General features: G+C 57.5%; 1 protein-coding gene across 3 annotated transcripts in view; it reads left to right on the forward strand.

The window, feature by feature from the left end:
• The window catches only part of NOL4L (nucleolar protein 4-like), a 55,024-nt gene that overhangs the window by 19,974 nt on the left and 18,831 nt on the right, over positions 1-16,219 (forward strand). Inside the window, exons 1-2 of one of the 3 annotated variants that reach the window (XM_014956690.1) lie at positions 1,832-2,000; positions 5,466-5,607. In XM_014956690.1, the coding sequence (XP_014812176.1) occupies positions 1,983-2,000; positions 5,466-5,607 (160 nt within the window). In that variant the 5' untranslated portion in view covers positions 1,832-1,982. Of the gene's footprint in view, positions 1-1,831; positions 2,001-2,911; positions 3,568-5,465; positions 5,608-16,219 lie in introns of those variants that run through there. The other 2 variants (XM_014956682.1, XM_014956674.1) reach the window with 2 other exon arrangements.

A 16,219-nucleotide genomic window follows, 5' to 3' on the forward strand; every position in this document is an offset into this window, starting at 1 on the left:
GCCTTTTCACACCCGCGCGGTTTATGGGCATCGAGGCACCGTCCCCACCTCGGGAGCAAGTTCAGGTGCTGGGGGAGGCGGGTGCATGGCATCGCGGGGGGGACGGACAGACGACGGTGTCGGGTCGCCCGGGTGTCCCCCTGTCCCTCCCCGGTGGCCCCCACGTTCAGCACCTCCCCGCTGAACGGCAGGAGCTGTGGGAAGGGGCTGCTGGGGTTGCCCATCACCCTCCATCACCCCCAGCATCTCTCCAGCACCCCCCAGCATCCCTCCATCACCCTCCAGCACCCCCCAGCATCCCTCCATCACCCTCCATCACCCCTCCACTTTGGGGTAGTGGGAACACTCCTCCTGATGGGGGTGTGTGTGTGTGTGTGTGTGTTCCCAGAAGAGCTCTTAGAGAAGGGGGAGGAGGGATGGAGGTGATGATCCTCCCTTCCTCTTCCATTTGCCGTTCGCCTCTTAAATGGACTCTTTTTGCCCATTTTTGAGAAACCAACGAATACTCGGGATTTCGCCCGGTCCCGTAGAAATGGGCAGAAATGGCAGTAAATAAGGATGTAAGTGACCTGACAAAGAGCGCTGGGGATGTTCTGTTTGGTGTGTGAATTGCACAGGCGAGTAGGCAGCGCAGTCACAGCTCGCTGCCACCACAGCCAGCGTACACCCTTCTGCTTTAAGGCTTCTCGGGCTCTTTGAAGCGATGACCACCACGGTATTTGTGGCTGCAGCATCAGTCTTTGACCTGGAGTGTTTTATCTTCCATTAGTAAGCCTTTCTCTGCGCTGAACTGGTTAAGTTAGGGTCAAATCTGGTTCAATACCTTCTTGGCATGCTCAGAGGGCCGGGTTTAAACAGTTGCTGAGACGGAGATGAGGCTGCTGCCTTCTTGAGAGCTCGTCCCCAAGCTCCGTGTGCCGCTGCCGTGGGTCAGAGCGGGAGGTGCTCTGCCCTGGCCAGGTTTGGCAGGTCTGGGGGCTGCCTGTGCCGGGCAGGTCAGGGCTGGCACGGTGTGGTGGAGCAGCTCTGGGGGCTGGTGATCACGCGTTGTCTTTTGTTGACTCTAAAAACACGGCTGCTTCTGGTGGGAAGCTGAGCGTGGCTGCGTGCTGGGGAGGTTGCATGGCACACAGCAGCCTCGGTTCCTGCTCCGCCGAAGGAAATCCCATCGGGATAGTAGGCTGTGGCGTGAAAGGACATGTTTTAAAATAAAAGGACTCCAAGAGAAAAAAAAGAAACTGTCCTGAGACTCAGAGCCTGGAATATTAAGCGTGAGGCACAGCGTGTAAATGACTGGAGAGAGACTTGCAAGGCAGTCCCCGAGAAACTGAGCCTGGCTGTAAAATAAGCAGGTTACCGATAGCCTTGCATATATTTACGAGACACGGTTATAAGAGTAGCTTCCCCCCCTGCCCTGCTCCGGCCCACGCTATGGAAGGTTGTTCTCCAGGAAGGAGAACCCACTGGTGAAGAAACCCTGTCTAGCAGTTAAAGACTTGGAGGTGCTGATTGTGTTCCTGGATCTGCCAGCGACTCGCTGTGTTCTTGGACCGGCCAGGGCGGCTGTCAGTACCCGGGGTTTCCAGCTCTATAATAGGAAGAATACTTTTCCAACTCGGAGGGAAGTTGAGAGGCTGAGCGGAGGCGTGCACGCGCGGGGCTGGAAGATGGGTGCGTGGAAAAGTGGGAGAGAAACGCCGAGCGCGAGTCCAGCACATGGGAAGCGCCTGCCTTTTTTGCCGGTTAGAGAGCGCTGGCTGCGAGAGCGTCTGCAGAGCAGCTGTGAATGTTGGACTGTAGATAAGGAGAGGAGCAAGGATGTTGTTTTCCAAACCCTGCGCGGTGCCGGGAGCCCTGCTCCGATGTTTGGGTGTGGCCTGTGAATGCACCAGCAGGATCCGACTTCCCCTTGCAGAAGAGGAGCCGCACGCACGTTGCCTGACCCTTGATCGCTCAATCTCTTGAACGTTGGAAACAAAGCGATGGGACTTTACTGTGGGGTGAGCGAGATCTCTCCGGAGAGCTGGGAAAGGCAGGAAGGAGGAGGGCGGCAGCGGAGGTGCCAGGGATTCGGGGTTTGGCTCTGGGCTGGCTGGTTGTGGGGCAGCCACTGTCATTTCCATCGGTGCCACGAGTGGCGTGGAACTGGGGAAAAGGCGGCCGGTCCTGAGACAGGCGCTGGTAATGGATTGCGTTCTGTTTTCTAATGAAAGTTTCATTTGAAGTTTGTTTACAGGAAAGAAGAAATTAGCAGAGAGAATTCTCCTGAGGACCCAGAGAGGAAAAAGAATGAGCTGCCTGACTTGCAAGCCAAAAGAGGGTGGAAGGGTAGATTAGATTTACCGTATTGCTCCGAGTCGTGGCTGTTGCTGCCGTTGAGAAACGCTTCCTTGTTTGGCTGGATGGTGGAGCCCGCTTCGAGGCTCAGCCTTCAGCCAGGTTATTGGCATCCAGGGGAAACCCAGAGCTTAGATTTTGATCCTGCTCTGGTGTCCCATGTTTTGACACCAGGACGTGTGCTGGGCTGCCATCCCTTCGCTCCAGTGGACTGGAGTGGGGCTGCTCCAGGGCCGTGGCTGGGCAGTCAGTGCTCCGGCTGTTGCTGCCAGGACCTCCCATCCCTTGGATTGTCCCTGGCATGAGGGGGGCAGTGCCAGGAGTCACTGCTGTGCGAGGAGGTCACAATGCTCAGCCTTTGGTCTCTAAGGGGTGTCCTGAGGAGGGAGCTTGCTGGTGGCTCCTGGTGTCCCAGCGAGCAGTAAGGGATGCAGCCAAGGGGCGGCAGAGGATGCCGGAGCCGCAGTGATGGGGACATCAGAGCTATGCTTGAGGTCAGGGCCTTTCTCTTACTTTAGGGAAGAGGCACAATCGTGTGAGGAGCTCCATGGCACCACAACATGGGAAGAGCCAGCAGGCAGCAGATGCTCTCTCGGCAGTTCCCACTGCCGACTTTGGCCATTCTCTGCTGCTGGGAAGGGTTCAGCCCAACACCACCCTCCTAGTTGGCTTCAGATTCCCTCGGGATGGGCTGTGCTGCGGGAGCTGTGTGCTGTCAGGAAGTTTGTCCCATTGCTGTTTAGGCCAAGGGTATTAGTGCTGGAAAGCAGAAAAACTCTGGCTGGAAAGCAGGGGGTGACAGTGGGTACATGGGGACAGAGCTGCCTGGCAAGGTCTTGCAGTAGGAACCTGCTCTTTCTGCTGGTGGCTGGATGCTGGACCAGTGAACGTGCAACGGCCTTGTTTGACTTGAGTAATTTATAGCTTATCAGTTTCTGGTTTGATACCCGGAGTATTTCTAATAATAGGCAAATATTATTGCACCTCGAGAGAATTGTACGCGTTTATAAAGCACTTTACATAGCGTGTGCATGCGAGGCATCCTTCATGTCACCACTTTTCCACCACGTGTGAGTGCGTGGAGAGCGGGGTGTCTCCCCCCTTGCTGTTTGGGTGCCAAGGCTGGGCGTCCTCCACAGTTAAGCCCTTGCAGATGGGATGCCTGAGCCAGGTGCTTTCCGAAAACATCCTGGGTCGCTCCCAGGGCGGCTCCTCCTCCTCACCGGACAGGTGAGAGACTGTGGGCAGCAAGGACCTTGGCATTTGTGTTTGTCTCTTAAGCTCTGACAGTAATCTTGAGTAAGCCTTGTGAAGAAGGCCAGATATTAGGGTGGCCTGCCTCCCTGCAAATGCTTACAATAAAGAGACTATTTATAGTTTGCAACAGGGAGACCTTTGCCGTTCTGTTCCTCTACGTGCAAGATGGAGTTTCTGGGGAGGCAGGGTTGCTTTGTGGCTGGTGTGGCAGCGGTGCTGTGCCGAGCTGGGGGATGCCGTGCCTCCCCCCTGCCTCCCACCTCTGCTCAACCCGGGCACTGGGGGGGCTGCATGGGGGCACCTGGCTGGCAGCACAGGTGGGTCTGGGGGTCGGGGTGTCCCCATTCTGTTGGCAGGGCGTCCACAGGGCTGCTCAACCCTGCCTGTCCGTTGGTGCGTGCGGGGTTTCACAAGCCGTAAATTCCAGGAAACTCCCCGGGAGGCACATGGAGGGAGCGGGCTGGGGGCGGGCGTGAGCCCCGAGCCAGCAGATGTGTCTGCAGGGATGAGGAATGGGGAGGAAAAAGCACAAACCTGTCTTTAAAGACATTTGTTTGTTCACAATAAAAACTGTCAGCCAGCGGCGACCAGACAGGGCAGTTTTTTATGAGGCGCAGGCGTAGGTTGGAGGGGTGCTTGCCAATTGCTTCTTACACGGAAAGGGAGCGGGGATTGTATTTTATCTCAGGACCAGGGGGAGGGAATAAAAAAAAAAAAAAAAAGACCAGAGAGTTTACAAGCCTTTGAAATGGTTCAATCAAAGGAAAGCACAGTTGAAAGCGGTTCTGGAAACATTTTTGGTGTTCCCCTGCACCCCAGGGCTCTGGATGCGGTTTCTGCCCGTTGCTTTGGGAGGGGAGCGGGGAAAGGAAGGCAGATAAAGGGATCGCCAGCAGGACCGTGTTAATACAGGGACACGTATCTGCTTCCTCCCAAGCTGCATGTTCGGAGGGTTCAGCCCGGGGAGGTCCCACAGCCCCTCCTCTCATTCAGGATCTCAGTGCTGCCTTTATGATGATGGTTTTGAAATCCTGTGGCTGACCTTTCCGGTGCTGGAAGCCATCCAAGGGCTGTGTCTCGAAGTACTGTAAAGGTTAGCGAGAAGGGAGCGAGAGGGAGAGAGAAAATGTCCTTTCAGCTGCAGGAGTGGGAGAGAGGAATGTCATCTATGCCGTCGGGGAGCAGGCAGCTGGCCGGGCTCCTTGGCCTGAGCTGGGGTGTCCTTGCCTTGCCGGGGACCTCCCTCCCCCGGCCCTTTCCCAAGGTGTGTGTTGTCATTTTTGATCAGGGCAGGGAGGCAATATCCCTTCAGAGAGAGCTGGAGGAGCTGCCTCTTGGGGTTGTGCTCCAGGAGCTTTCTATGGGGATCAGCGCCGCTATCTGGATCTGCCCCACCGGCCGCTCCCTGCTGGTGCCAGTCCTTGGGTGATTCCTGTTGCAGCAGATGATTTGATTTCAAAATTGAGTCCGAGAGCCCTTTCGATGGAGTTGCACTCCATCCTCAGCTCCCACACGCCGCCGCTGCCTCGCCAGAAACACGCTGGGGTGGATGGAGATTAAAGGGTAAACTCCAGGGCTCAGCCATCCGCTCCTACAGGATGCGAGCGCTTTCTAATTGTCCTCAATTAGAGACAGTGCCATTGCTCAGGCACGTCTTCAGGCAGGAAGCAGAGCCCGGCCGTCCCTAGCCCAGCGGAGGGAAGGGCTCACCGTGGCCTTGGGGAGCCTCGAGGGGCCAGCAAGCGTTCTTGGGGGGCAAGAGCTGCCCACCGAATGGTTTTTAGGAGGGAGTGCAGTGAGGAGATGTTAAAGCCAGAGAAAGGAGGGAAGAAAATAGCTCAGCGAGTTAACCCTTTCCTGCTTGCTTCCAGGATGAGACATCGGTGAGCAGCGAGGACTTTGATATGAACGACTCCACATGGATCTCAGCTGACCAGCACCTGAACTCCAGCCTGAGCCCCAGCCAGGACGAGAGCATGCGCAGCCCGCAGAACCTGCACGGCCAGGAGGACGGTGAGTGCCCCAATGGGAGGGAAGAGCCCTGTCCCTCTGCCACAGGATGTTTTTGTGACTTATTAAACATTAACCAGCCCTTTCTGATCAGGTGTCCCACCTGTAGGATGGATTTCATATCAGCACAGGCTCTGAAGCAGTGCCTACTCCCAGTCCTTCCCATTTAGCCTGTGGGTTCCTGCTCAGCAAGGGCCCTCTCCAGCTCAGAGCTGATGGTCTTTGTGCGGGGACCTGGCTCCCAGCTCCTCCAGAAAGAGGTCACCAAATCCTCCCCTAAGGCATCTGCTTGTAGTTCCTCAGGTATTAATGCTGAACTGTGGGCTGTCCCACCATAAAAAGGATGCCAGGGCTTTGCAATACAGATCACAGCTTTCCCCGCTTGGAAAGCTGTACCTTAGGCAGTGTCTGGGGTCCCTCAGGCAAGAAATGTGTAATTTGCAGCAGCCGACAGCGATGAGAGCACGGGGTGGATGTGGGTGACTCCTCACTCAGGGCAGGAGGTTGGAAGGGGCTGAAGGCGGCACACACGGGCTGGGTGGGAGGAAGTGTTTGGTGAAGAGAGGTGGTGTGTTAGTTCTGTGAAACACGCTAGTTTAAAATAAAAGAGCAAGTAAATAAATAGTAGAAGTACGAGTTCGGGTCAGGGTTCATCTCCGTGATGCTTGGAAGGATTCGGTGGTTGGACTGTTACTGGCTTTTGCTCAAGAGGTTGAATCCCTCATTATCCCCAGTCTGGCCGCTGCTGGGAGAGCGGAAAGGAAGTGGAGGAGTCGAGGGACATCCCGGGCTGGGTCGGTGCTGCTTTAAGAAAGGGGGCTGGAAAACCACCCCAGGGGAAAGAAAGGGCTTTTGTGCTGGCAGGTCTCCCTGGGGTGGCTTTTAGCTACTTGTGTGGCCAGCAGCAGGGACAGCAGGGACAGCGGGGACGCTGCTCTCTTCAGTCCAGTGCATTGTGGCACTTCAGTTTCTATTGCAAGTCTGCAGTTTTGAGAAATTGCTGGTTTTAACTAACTGGGCACCCGGCAGCCTTGGGGAGGATGTGAAACCTGCCTGCGCTGCACCACGTTTCCATCTGGCAGGACAGGCAGTGGCACTTCTGCTTGTCCAGAGCCTGGCAGCGGGGCTGTGCCCGTGGCAGGAGGAAGGGTGTTCAGATGCATTTGGCTCTTTGGGACCAGGCTGTGACCTCTGCCTGCAGCGTGCCCTGTGTCTCGTACCTGTGGCCTGGCTGGGTCTCTCTGTACCCCCTGAAATTTGTCATTCTCCCACTGGGACATTTCAGGCTTCCGTCTTATCCCTCACCACTGAATTCCCAAGTCTCATTTACAATCTAGAATGACATGGTTTTGATCCCTTTGCTGAACACTATTATTCAACAGGACAGTTATTTAATAAGGGACTCACATATTTAGGCAAATCAAGATGTTCTCACTAAAGCTAAATCCTCTCTCTCTTTCTGGCCTCTTAGGAAATGCTTCCCATTTTTCATGCCCTGTGGTTTTTCTTCAGAAGCAGGTGTCCTGTTTGGGGCCCATCTTGGCTCCTCTAATTTCTTTCGTAAGGTTCAGTGATGAGCAATAAAGCCCAGATAGTCCCTTCTTTTTTGTGAGGAACACAAGTGTCCCAGGCTGTCCCCGGGACTGGCAGAAGGCTAAACCAGGTAGACTTTGGCAAACCAGGAGTGATGGAGTCAAAGAGTCAGCAAGGCAAGCCCAGAGTTACTAATGAGACCCTTCAAGTAGATTTCCAACAGGCTGCTGTACTTCAGGGTGTATTTTATGGGACTGAAAAGAGGTTTTATCGCTGTGGTAAATGTCCCTTGTCCTGTACTGGAGCTTTAAAATGCTGCTGGGGAGAAAGGCCTCGTATCAGTCCCTCTGCCAAACCAATGCTCCCACCCAGGACTGAAGCACACACAAGGATGAGAAGGGAAGAAGGAAGATGGAGCAGCCCAGTGACCCAGGAGAGCAGCAGTTGGTCAGAGGAGAGGAGCACGGAGCAGAGAAGGAGGACGGCGTGAGAGGGAAAGCAAATTACTGTCACGGGAAGGGAATGTGGATGAATCAAAGTATTGACCGCTCTTCAATTTCCTCTTCTTTTGATCCATGAAAGCTCTTTATTTTGGAAGCAAACGTGTTTTACCTGGTTTACACTGGCTTGCCAAGGCTGTGTGCACGGAAAACCTTCCCAAGAAAATCATCTAAGTGTGAGTAACCAGCCCGTGTGAACTCTACACTCCTCGAAGCCAGCTGGCCAGGATGCCCTGTGCAGAGCACCTGTGCCAGGGCAGCCCAAGAGCTCTGGTCAAAGTACTCTGTGCCAAAACTGGATGCCCACCGTGCCCCACAGCAGCCCCACAGAGCTCTACCCTTCTTCCACCAGTGGTGGGAGATGGAGGAAATGCCAGGCTCAGCTCTGAGCATCCCAGCACCAAAGAGGGATCTGGTCGCGCGCCACCTCCTTCAGTTGGGAGGTTGTTCAGGACTTGGTGCTCTCCTCACTCTAGAAATCCTTTTGAGTTACTAAACAGCTCCTGCCTGCTGCCATCCGACGGGCAGGATGCTTGGAGTGTGTCTTCTGTGAAAGGCTTCCTAAAGTATAAAGTTTTAATGAAGAGTTGCCTGGTAGGAGAGCAGTATCATCTGACGCCCTTGTTAAAAAAGAGTCTTGTTTAAAGTTCCGAAGCACCAACTCCGGGTCTTTCAGAGGCCTGGGAGGAGCAAGTGCTCTCCTATGGCACAGGAGCAGAGCAGTATGAAATCCAGAGAGGTGGGAGAGCAGGGAACCATCATCCCATGCTTTGATATGCAGGTATCTGCGAAGTCTTCAGAGAGCTAAGAAGCAGCTAGGCCGAAAGCCAACACCTTCGTTTGTCTCTGTGCCCAGAAACCTTGGCCCAGTAAAGCCATGCTGCAACCAGCATGGAACAGCGGGGAGAACAAATTAGACCTAATGACTTTAGTGGGTAAGGGACAGAGAAGGCACCGTCGGGAGAGCGTCGGCAGCAGAGCTGGGGTTCCCGCTGGGTTGGCGGGTGCACGGCGGGATGCAGGATGCACCGGCCAGCTCTGAGCAGCGACACCGACACGCAAACACCAGCTCCTTCCATTTTCCTTTGTTACTCATCCTGCGGGCCCCAGCACGGAAAACGTGAAGCTCCCTGCAACATCCCTTCCCCATCGGATGTTGCTCACAGCATATGTGCCCGCAGGAAGCCGTCGGCTACCCAAAGCGACAGCAAGATCAACACAAACCCTTTGCTGCTGAAGCGGAGCTATTGTGCAGGACATCCTGGAGGGATGTGTCTGTGGGAGCCAGCACGCGTTTGGAGCAAAGTGACCCTGAAAGCTGTGCTGTCTCGCTGTCCCCTGTGTCCATCGCTATCCCTGAAGGTGTTCCATGCCCGCTCCCAGCTGAGTGTGGGTCCCGGTGCCTCGTCTTGTCTTGTGGCAGCAGCTTCAGCTGGGGTCTGTCCATCTTTGGAGCCTGTCTGCATCCACGGGCAAGTGCAGTGTCACAAAACCTCTTGGTTTGGTCTGGTGCATGGGTCTGAGTGAGGTTTGTCATCACACTGTGGCCTGGCAGTGAGAGCAATGGCCTTGAAAAGAAAGCAGCAGGCAGACCCTGAAGCCCTGTGTATGTGACATGGCAAAGCACTTGAATTAATGTAGAAGACACCTCCATCTTTCCTGCTAGGAGGATACATCTTGCCTCATCCCTGGCCGTACATCCTGCTCCATTGCCCACGGGCAGGAGTTGCTGCTCTTCATCCCAGCCTGTGCAATCTTCTGAAGAGCTGGGAAAGCTCCTTGGTATAAGATCTCCTTTCCCTGCATGGGGAGCATGGGATTACTTCATGGCACCGCGTTGGGACAGATCCCCTTCCAGCTGAAGTCCCTGCCTGCAGTCCTCACTTGACTGGCAGCGTCCCTGCTGAGCCTGTTTTGCCTGGAGCAGCAGTGGCTAATCCAGACCTTGGAGAAAGGACTTTCTTAACCTACTTAACTCCGAAGGCACGCACTCCTCAGGGGCATTCCTCGAGGTGGCTGGCTGGGAAAGCTCCTGGGTGTTGGGGACATCCCTCAGGAGTGCTCCAAGGAGAGACCTCAAGGACATAAAGGCAGGCATTATTTCAGGATGCTGTCCTGGGAGCAGGTAGGGCATGTTGCTTCTCCGGACACTGTGCCATGGGACTGGCAGGGGACAGCAATGGCCCATCTCCAGCACAGTCATCTCTCTTCTGGTACAGCACGGGTCCCACAGCTCTGGGTCACACCACCGTTATTTGGTGAGATGCTCACGATGTGCTGCACATCACCAGGTTCTCCGAAACACCAACCAAGCGGAGCGCTTTCTGGGGAGGAGAGCAGCCTTCTTGCCAAGCACAGACCAGAAGCCAGACCCGTGCCTGCACAGAGAGCTCAGCCCCTGCCTGCAGGACCCCATGCACCATCCTCTCTCCACTCCAGGCTCTGTCCCCAGGGCAGCCGTGATGTCCCGCTCCACACCTGCACCTCCCGACAGCTGGTACCCGGCCGTGGGGCGATGGCACCTCCTCGATTCCCTGTACCAGGGTCACTTCCCATGGGCGGCGTCGGGTGTCCTGTGGTTCCCACTTCCCCTCCGCCACCGGGGCTTTCCTCAGCTGGCCCCATCCCTGCTCCAGGTGGACACAAACACACCTTTGCCAGTCACAGAGAAGCCCCAGCAGGTGCCTGAACAGCCATCTGATGGTTGGCCATTGCAAGAAGTGCTCTGTGAGCCCCAAGACCTTTGCTTTTCCCAGGCTGTAAAGTCCTCGCTGTTTTCAGGGCTTCCTGCACCAGTGTTGGATTTCACCCTCCCAGAAGCCCTAGCTCAGAACCTAAACAGGACTAAGACCAGCATCCAGTCCTTACAACAGCTGGATGTGACCTTATCTTATTTTTCTTAGGCATATATTTTTTCTCTCCCCGGGGTGTCCTCACACCGTGCTGTCCCCGCAGCAGAAGTCAGCGAGCATGTCCCTTCCCTGCCTGGATCTGGGCTGGTGGCTCCATTCCCCATGACCTCTTCCAGGGGCACGTCTGCTCCTCCCGAGCAAAGGCCCTCGCCAGTGATAAACACCCTCCTTTCGGCTTCTTTTGAAGAGCTGCCCTTTCTTGCTGCAAAGCTGAGAAGTGCAGTGTGGATTCTGTGGGGCCGTGGTGGCTTCACCATCCCATTGCGCTGAACTTGGCTCGGGGCTCCCTGCTACCGAGCCTGGTGGCCTGGGGACAGTCCTCACCTCTTGTCCTGCCTGAAGGACTCGGGGTGAGCAGCAGGGTCTCTCTGGTCTGCGCTGGAGACACCAGCTCAGCGTCAACCCTGCCCAAAGCCACCAAACCCGTTTGTTTGGCACAGGGAGAGGCAGTGCCCAGGCAGCACGGGGCCATAGCATGTCCCCTCCCTGCGGCAGGATCCGGGTGGCTGCCAGCGGTGGTGGCACAAGGAGAGGCTTAGTCTGCACCACCTCCTTCCCCACCACCGGTGAGGCCAGTGCCTGGCTCAAAACATGCCTCAAGTGGGGAGGTGGCCGGAGGAGCAGTGGCAGGAGGGATGGGGAAAACCGAGCGACAGAGTGCGTTTGTGGCAAAGCTGCTTGGTGCATAGGGAAAATGTCCGTCACGGGGCCGGAGCGGTGAGGTCCCGGTGCCGGAGGGAGCTGCTCCCGCAGGCTGGGCAGTGGAGCCGAGGGGAGATGGCACCGGGGGGCACCTTTCATGCCGAGGAGGGGGAGCTCGGCCGCACAGCGCTGCCTTGTCCGGCCCGAGCTCGCCCGCGGACGCGCATTGTGTCCCGCCGTGCCAGATGTCTGGCTCGTCGAGGGCTCTGGTCGAAGGCAGGGACCCAGGGAGGGAGGGTGGAGGGTGGACACTTTGTCTGGGACATAACGAGGTTTGCATTAACGAAGGAAGTCAGGAAATAGAGCGCCTTAACTGGACACTGGCCAGCCCCACAGCTCCCTGGCCCCCAGCGACGTTTCTTTTTTCTTTCTTTTGCATCTTGGAGGCAATGAGCCGGGCAGGACCTGGAGAAAATGGGTTTTGGGCTGTGGCTGTGCGAATGGTGCGGAGCTGGAGCTGCCACAGCATCTGGCACGGCCGGGGCCTGTCCTGCCACTCACGGCCTGGTCGTGGGTGCGGGATCCCCGGGGTGCCGATCGCTTGCCCCTAATGAATGTGGCGCTGCCGCCCAGCCATGGCCCCCCGCGGGGCCCCCGTTCCCACTCGGTCTCTCTAATTTGTATTAAGTATCCCTTCCTCGCAGGCTTTCCTCCTCCCCTTCTTCCCCCTTCTCGTCTCTTTTGTGAGTGAATAATTTATGGCACTTTTCATCTTCCTGGCTGTTGTTCCAGGCAGGCGGCGGTGGGATGCTCTGCGCCCTCCCGACAGCCGCTCTGGGGCTGGGGGTGCAGCTCCAGCCCGTGCTGGGCCCACGGTGGGGTGGAAACGGGGCAATCCCCTCCTGGTAGCCATGGGGAGAATCAACCGGCAACATCAACCTTTGCCATCCGTGGCCACAGCTGGTGGCTCCATGGTGGTCCACGAGGGACCAAGGTGGGACCCAGTGGTGGCCACAGTGCCCGAGGTTGGGCAGGCAGTGGCTGGGCCTGGCTGCCCCGGTGGTGGCCGGGAGCTCCTGCCATGGCGGGGCACGGGCAGGACCGGGCGGCCCCTGGCCCACCGCGCGGTGCGGGGCTGCGGCGAGGTTTCCGTAGGCCGCTGGCTCTTATATAAGCTCATTGTTTTCTGAGTCAAAAGAGGTTTTGTCTCCGCTCTGGAGATGTGACAGGAGGAGGAACAATTTGCCCCATTCATCTTTAACTCTCCCTTTGGAGAGTGGCGCAGTGGCCTTCGCCGACAGAGACGTTAAACCCAACCACTTCCCTGCCGTAAAATCTCCCGGGGAGCAGGTGTTGGAAATCGCCCCTTCCCCTCCTGATCTCCACAAATCCAGCGCCACAGAAATCAAGGATAATCCAGCAGCCTCTTCAAAATGAAAACGCTGAGCCCTGATTAATTCATTTAATAAGTGACTGATCCCCTCCTCCCCCAGCACCGCGGCCCAAGAAGCCATTTTGCTTCTCGCTCTCCGGGGCTCGGCGCTGCTGGGGAGAGGCTGAGGCTGCGGCAGAGGCATGAGGTGGCTTCCCCATGACCTCCTCACCGGCCTCGCCGCTTGCCCAGCCACAGCCTGGCCTCTGCCATGAGGCCGAGGAGGGCAGTGCTCTGGGGGCCTCAAGGCTGGGTGGCCTCCATTGGGCTCTTCAGCCTCACCGCCATCCCCTGCGTGGTGCCGGGGTCTCCTCCACCTCTAGCCCATGGAGCCCCAGCTCCAGGGGATTAAACAGGAGAACGAAATACTCCGTTTTCCAACCCAAAGATCAAACCAGTTAAAAGTGACATTGTTTTTACAGTTCCATCTGCTTCAATTAGGGCGCGGGGGTGGAGCAGGGGGGCTCCCAATTATCCTCATTAGAGGGGCTCCTCGTGCAGCCAAGCTCCAGCCGCGAGCGGGGAGCTCACCAGGCTCGTGCTGGTTGATAATGAATATATTCATGGCTGCACAGCCTGGCCTTGCTCGCCTGCTGCTGCCGGAGCCCTGCTCGTTACGTGTGTTTTGGGCACTCGCTGGGAGTCTGCAGAAAACCTCGCCAAGCTCAGAAGTTTGGTGGGTTTTATCGAAAGGGTGATTCTCTGGCAGGGTGGCCAACACAGCCTCACCACTGCTCTGTTGTCTTGCCAAAGCTGCCGTTGGAAGAGCAGGAGCATAAAGCTGGTCCCAGCACCCAAGGTGGGAGGGTTCCTGCTTTCCCCCAGGTCCTGCTTCCCTGTAGGGTGCCCTGACCACTGCTCCATGGCCTGGAGATACCCCAGCAGAGCTGACTGGGGAGCAGCACCAACTGGCACTGGCACCAGCACCATCCCATCCGCACAGACCAGCAGGATGCAGTGCTCCCTCCCGAGCCTGGCTGCGTTTTTAAGCTGGCTGAGGCCATTCCCACTCAGACCCAAGGACCTTGACAGTCTGGATTTGTGGCAGTTTCTCTGCTCACAAGACTGAGATTAATCCACCGCTTTATATATGGGGTTTCTGGGAGAGCGTAACCTGTAAAAATGTAGAAATGGGAAAATTATCTGTAGCTGGTGGGTTTACAGACCTCATTATTTACTTACGTTCAGCCTGGGTTTAAACTAAATTGTTCTTTTAGCAGGTGCTGGTCCCTTACATTAGATTCCCATTTCATTTTCTTATTCCACCTGGTCGGGTTCCTAGAGACATCTTCCTCTTTGTTTTCAATATTTTCTGGCTGTAGCAAACCCAAGGTTGGTAAATGCAGCAGAGTCGGGTAGAAGCCTGATTTGCAGCTGTGGTGTGTGTTTTGTGCAACACAAAAGAAAACCCGAGACATTGAGAAGTCGGGGGGTTCAGACCTCACCCCCAGGATCCTGCCCGGTGTGAGCAGAATCTCCAGTGCCAACAGGGACACGAGATGCAGGGACCAGGGCCAGAGCTGGTGGCCATAGGGAGGCTGGAGATGGATGGACAAGGGCAGAGAGGGATGTTCCAGGGAGGAGTGGTTGTGCTTGGGGCAATTTGGGGATACTCAGAGCAGATGGAAGATGCTCAGAACAATGCAGGGATGCTTGGGGCAGGTTGGGGATGTAATGGGGCAGGTTGGGGATGCTCAGAGCAAGGCAGAGATGCCCAGGGCAGGTTGAGGATGCCTGGGGCAGGTTGAGGATGCTCAGAGCGGTGTGGGGATGTGCAGGCAGGTTGGGGATGCTCAGAGTGATGCCTGGATGCTCAGAGTGATGCAGGGAAGCCCAGGCAGGTTGAGGATGCTCAGAGCAATTCAGGGATGCCCAGGCAGGTTGGGGATGTCCGGGGGGAGATTTGGGATGCCCAGGCAAGTTGGGGATGTCCGGGGGAGATTGGGGATGCCCAAGGCACCTACACAGTCTTCTCCTAAGTGGTGCCTCTCTTGGTGCCTCTTGCATGATGGGATTTTTGTGGCATGGAGGGCCCCTGGCTGCTGCTCTGTGCAGGCAGCCGTGCTGGGGTCTGCCTGCCGCCCCCGGGGGTCCCTGCCATTGGCCTGGGGGACGGGTGCTGATTGGCCCTGTGGCGCTGTTGCTGTGGCTGTGCCCGGGCTGACGGTGGGGCCTGGCGTGCGGCTCGTGCCTCCGCGCAGGGGAATAATTCTCCTTAATCCTTCCGAGAGGCATCGCTGGATGAGGCTGGAGCCTCCCTCTGGGAGCCCCGTCTCGCCTGGCGCTCAGAGAGGAGCAGGGGGAGGGACGGCAGCCATCCCACGGGCAGGGAGGCCTCCATGCCCCCAGCCACCTGCCCCACGGCTGCACGGGGCTGCGGCTGAGCCGGCACCGCTCCTGCACCCGTGCTGAGGGCAGAGGGTGCCGGTGGTGGGTCTGGTTGTGGGCCCTGGCGAGGTGTGTGTGGGGCAGGAGTGCAGAGAGCCCCGAGGAGCATGGACTGGTTTAGGAGCTGATCTGGGCAAGCTGGGCTGCATCTCCAGCATGGTGGAGAGCAAAACCCATGGGGGCCTGAGATCCCCTGTCTCCTGGGACGAGAGTGTAGGGGCAGGAGGTGGCAGTGCCCCTGGTATCCTGCCCTTCTGGGCTGGGCTGAGCCAGCAGCAAATGCCCTGCTGCCGTGGTCCAGGCTGCAGTCACCCACTGGAGCCCCATGGCCACGGCATGGGGGCAGGAAACCACCCAGGGGGTAGCCTGGAGGGTGCCCCAGGGTAATGCTGGCTGCTGAGGTCCCCCAAAGCCCTGCACTCCACAGCCAGCGCTCGGCCCTGGCCAGGAACAAGGGGTTCTGCCTGGAGCCAGCCCCGTGCCAGGGAGGGTGACGCCTGCCACCAGCCTGGAGCACCCGGCACATAAACACCACCCCGGGGATTAGGTCAGCTCTGGTCATTGCTCAGACGAATAAGTGGATCAGCGCAAGGGAAAGGAGGGGGAGGGAGCTCTGCTGAGCGGGGGGCTCGAGAGGGGACCTTTTAATTTAGGGGCTTGCAGGGCCAGGAGCAGCCTTGGCGCAGGCGTGAGGCTGGGCAGCCAGCACTGGCGCCCGGGGCGGCTGGGGACATGCGGCGACAGCCCCTGGCCGGCCCCCACGGTCGGCTTGGATGCCCGAGTGTCCTCAAGTCTGTTTATTTTAAGGGATACAAAGTCCTGGGCTGCTGCAGGGTCACAGGAGCCCTCGCCGAGCCTCTCATTAAAGTTTGCCGCGGGTGCCGGCAGAGGGGGGGAGGAGGAGGAGGAGGAGGAGGAGGAGGAAGAGGAGGCGGGCCTGCCTGCGGGACAACCGCTGCGGCCTGGGAGACGCACAAACAGCGGCCCGGCCGGCCGGACCCGCAGCCAGAAATCCCGGCCTTCACGCCGCCTTCAGGGGAGACACGTTCGCCCCCACACCCTCACAGCGTTTCTGTGAAGCCCCTGCCTGTTTCCTCCGCTACCAGCGCTCCCTCTCCCCGGCATGGCACCCACAGGAACCACTCCAGCCCTCACTGATCACCTCCAGCCTTCCTGCGACCGAGTGCCCCTCTCTGTAACCCAGAGTG

The sequence above is a fragment of the Calidris pugnax genome, unplaced genomic scaffold, assembly GCF_001431845.1.
Source record: "Calidris pugnax isolate Ruff unplaced genomic scaffold, ASM143184v1 scaffold50, whole genome shotgun sequence".
Taxonomy (NCBI): domain Eukaryota; kingdom Metazoa; phylum Chordata; class Aves; order Charadriiformes; family Scolopacidae; genus Calidris; species Calidris pugnax.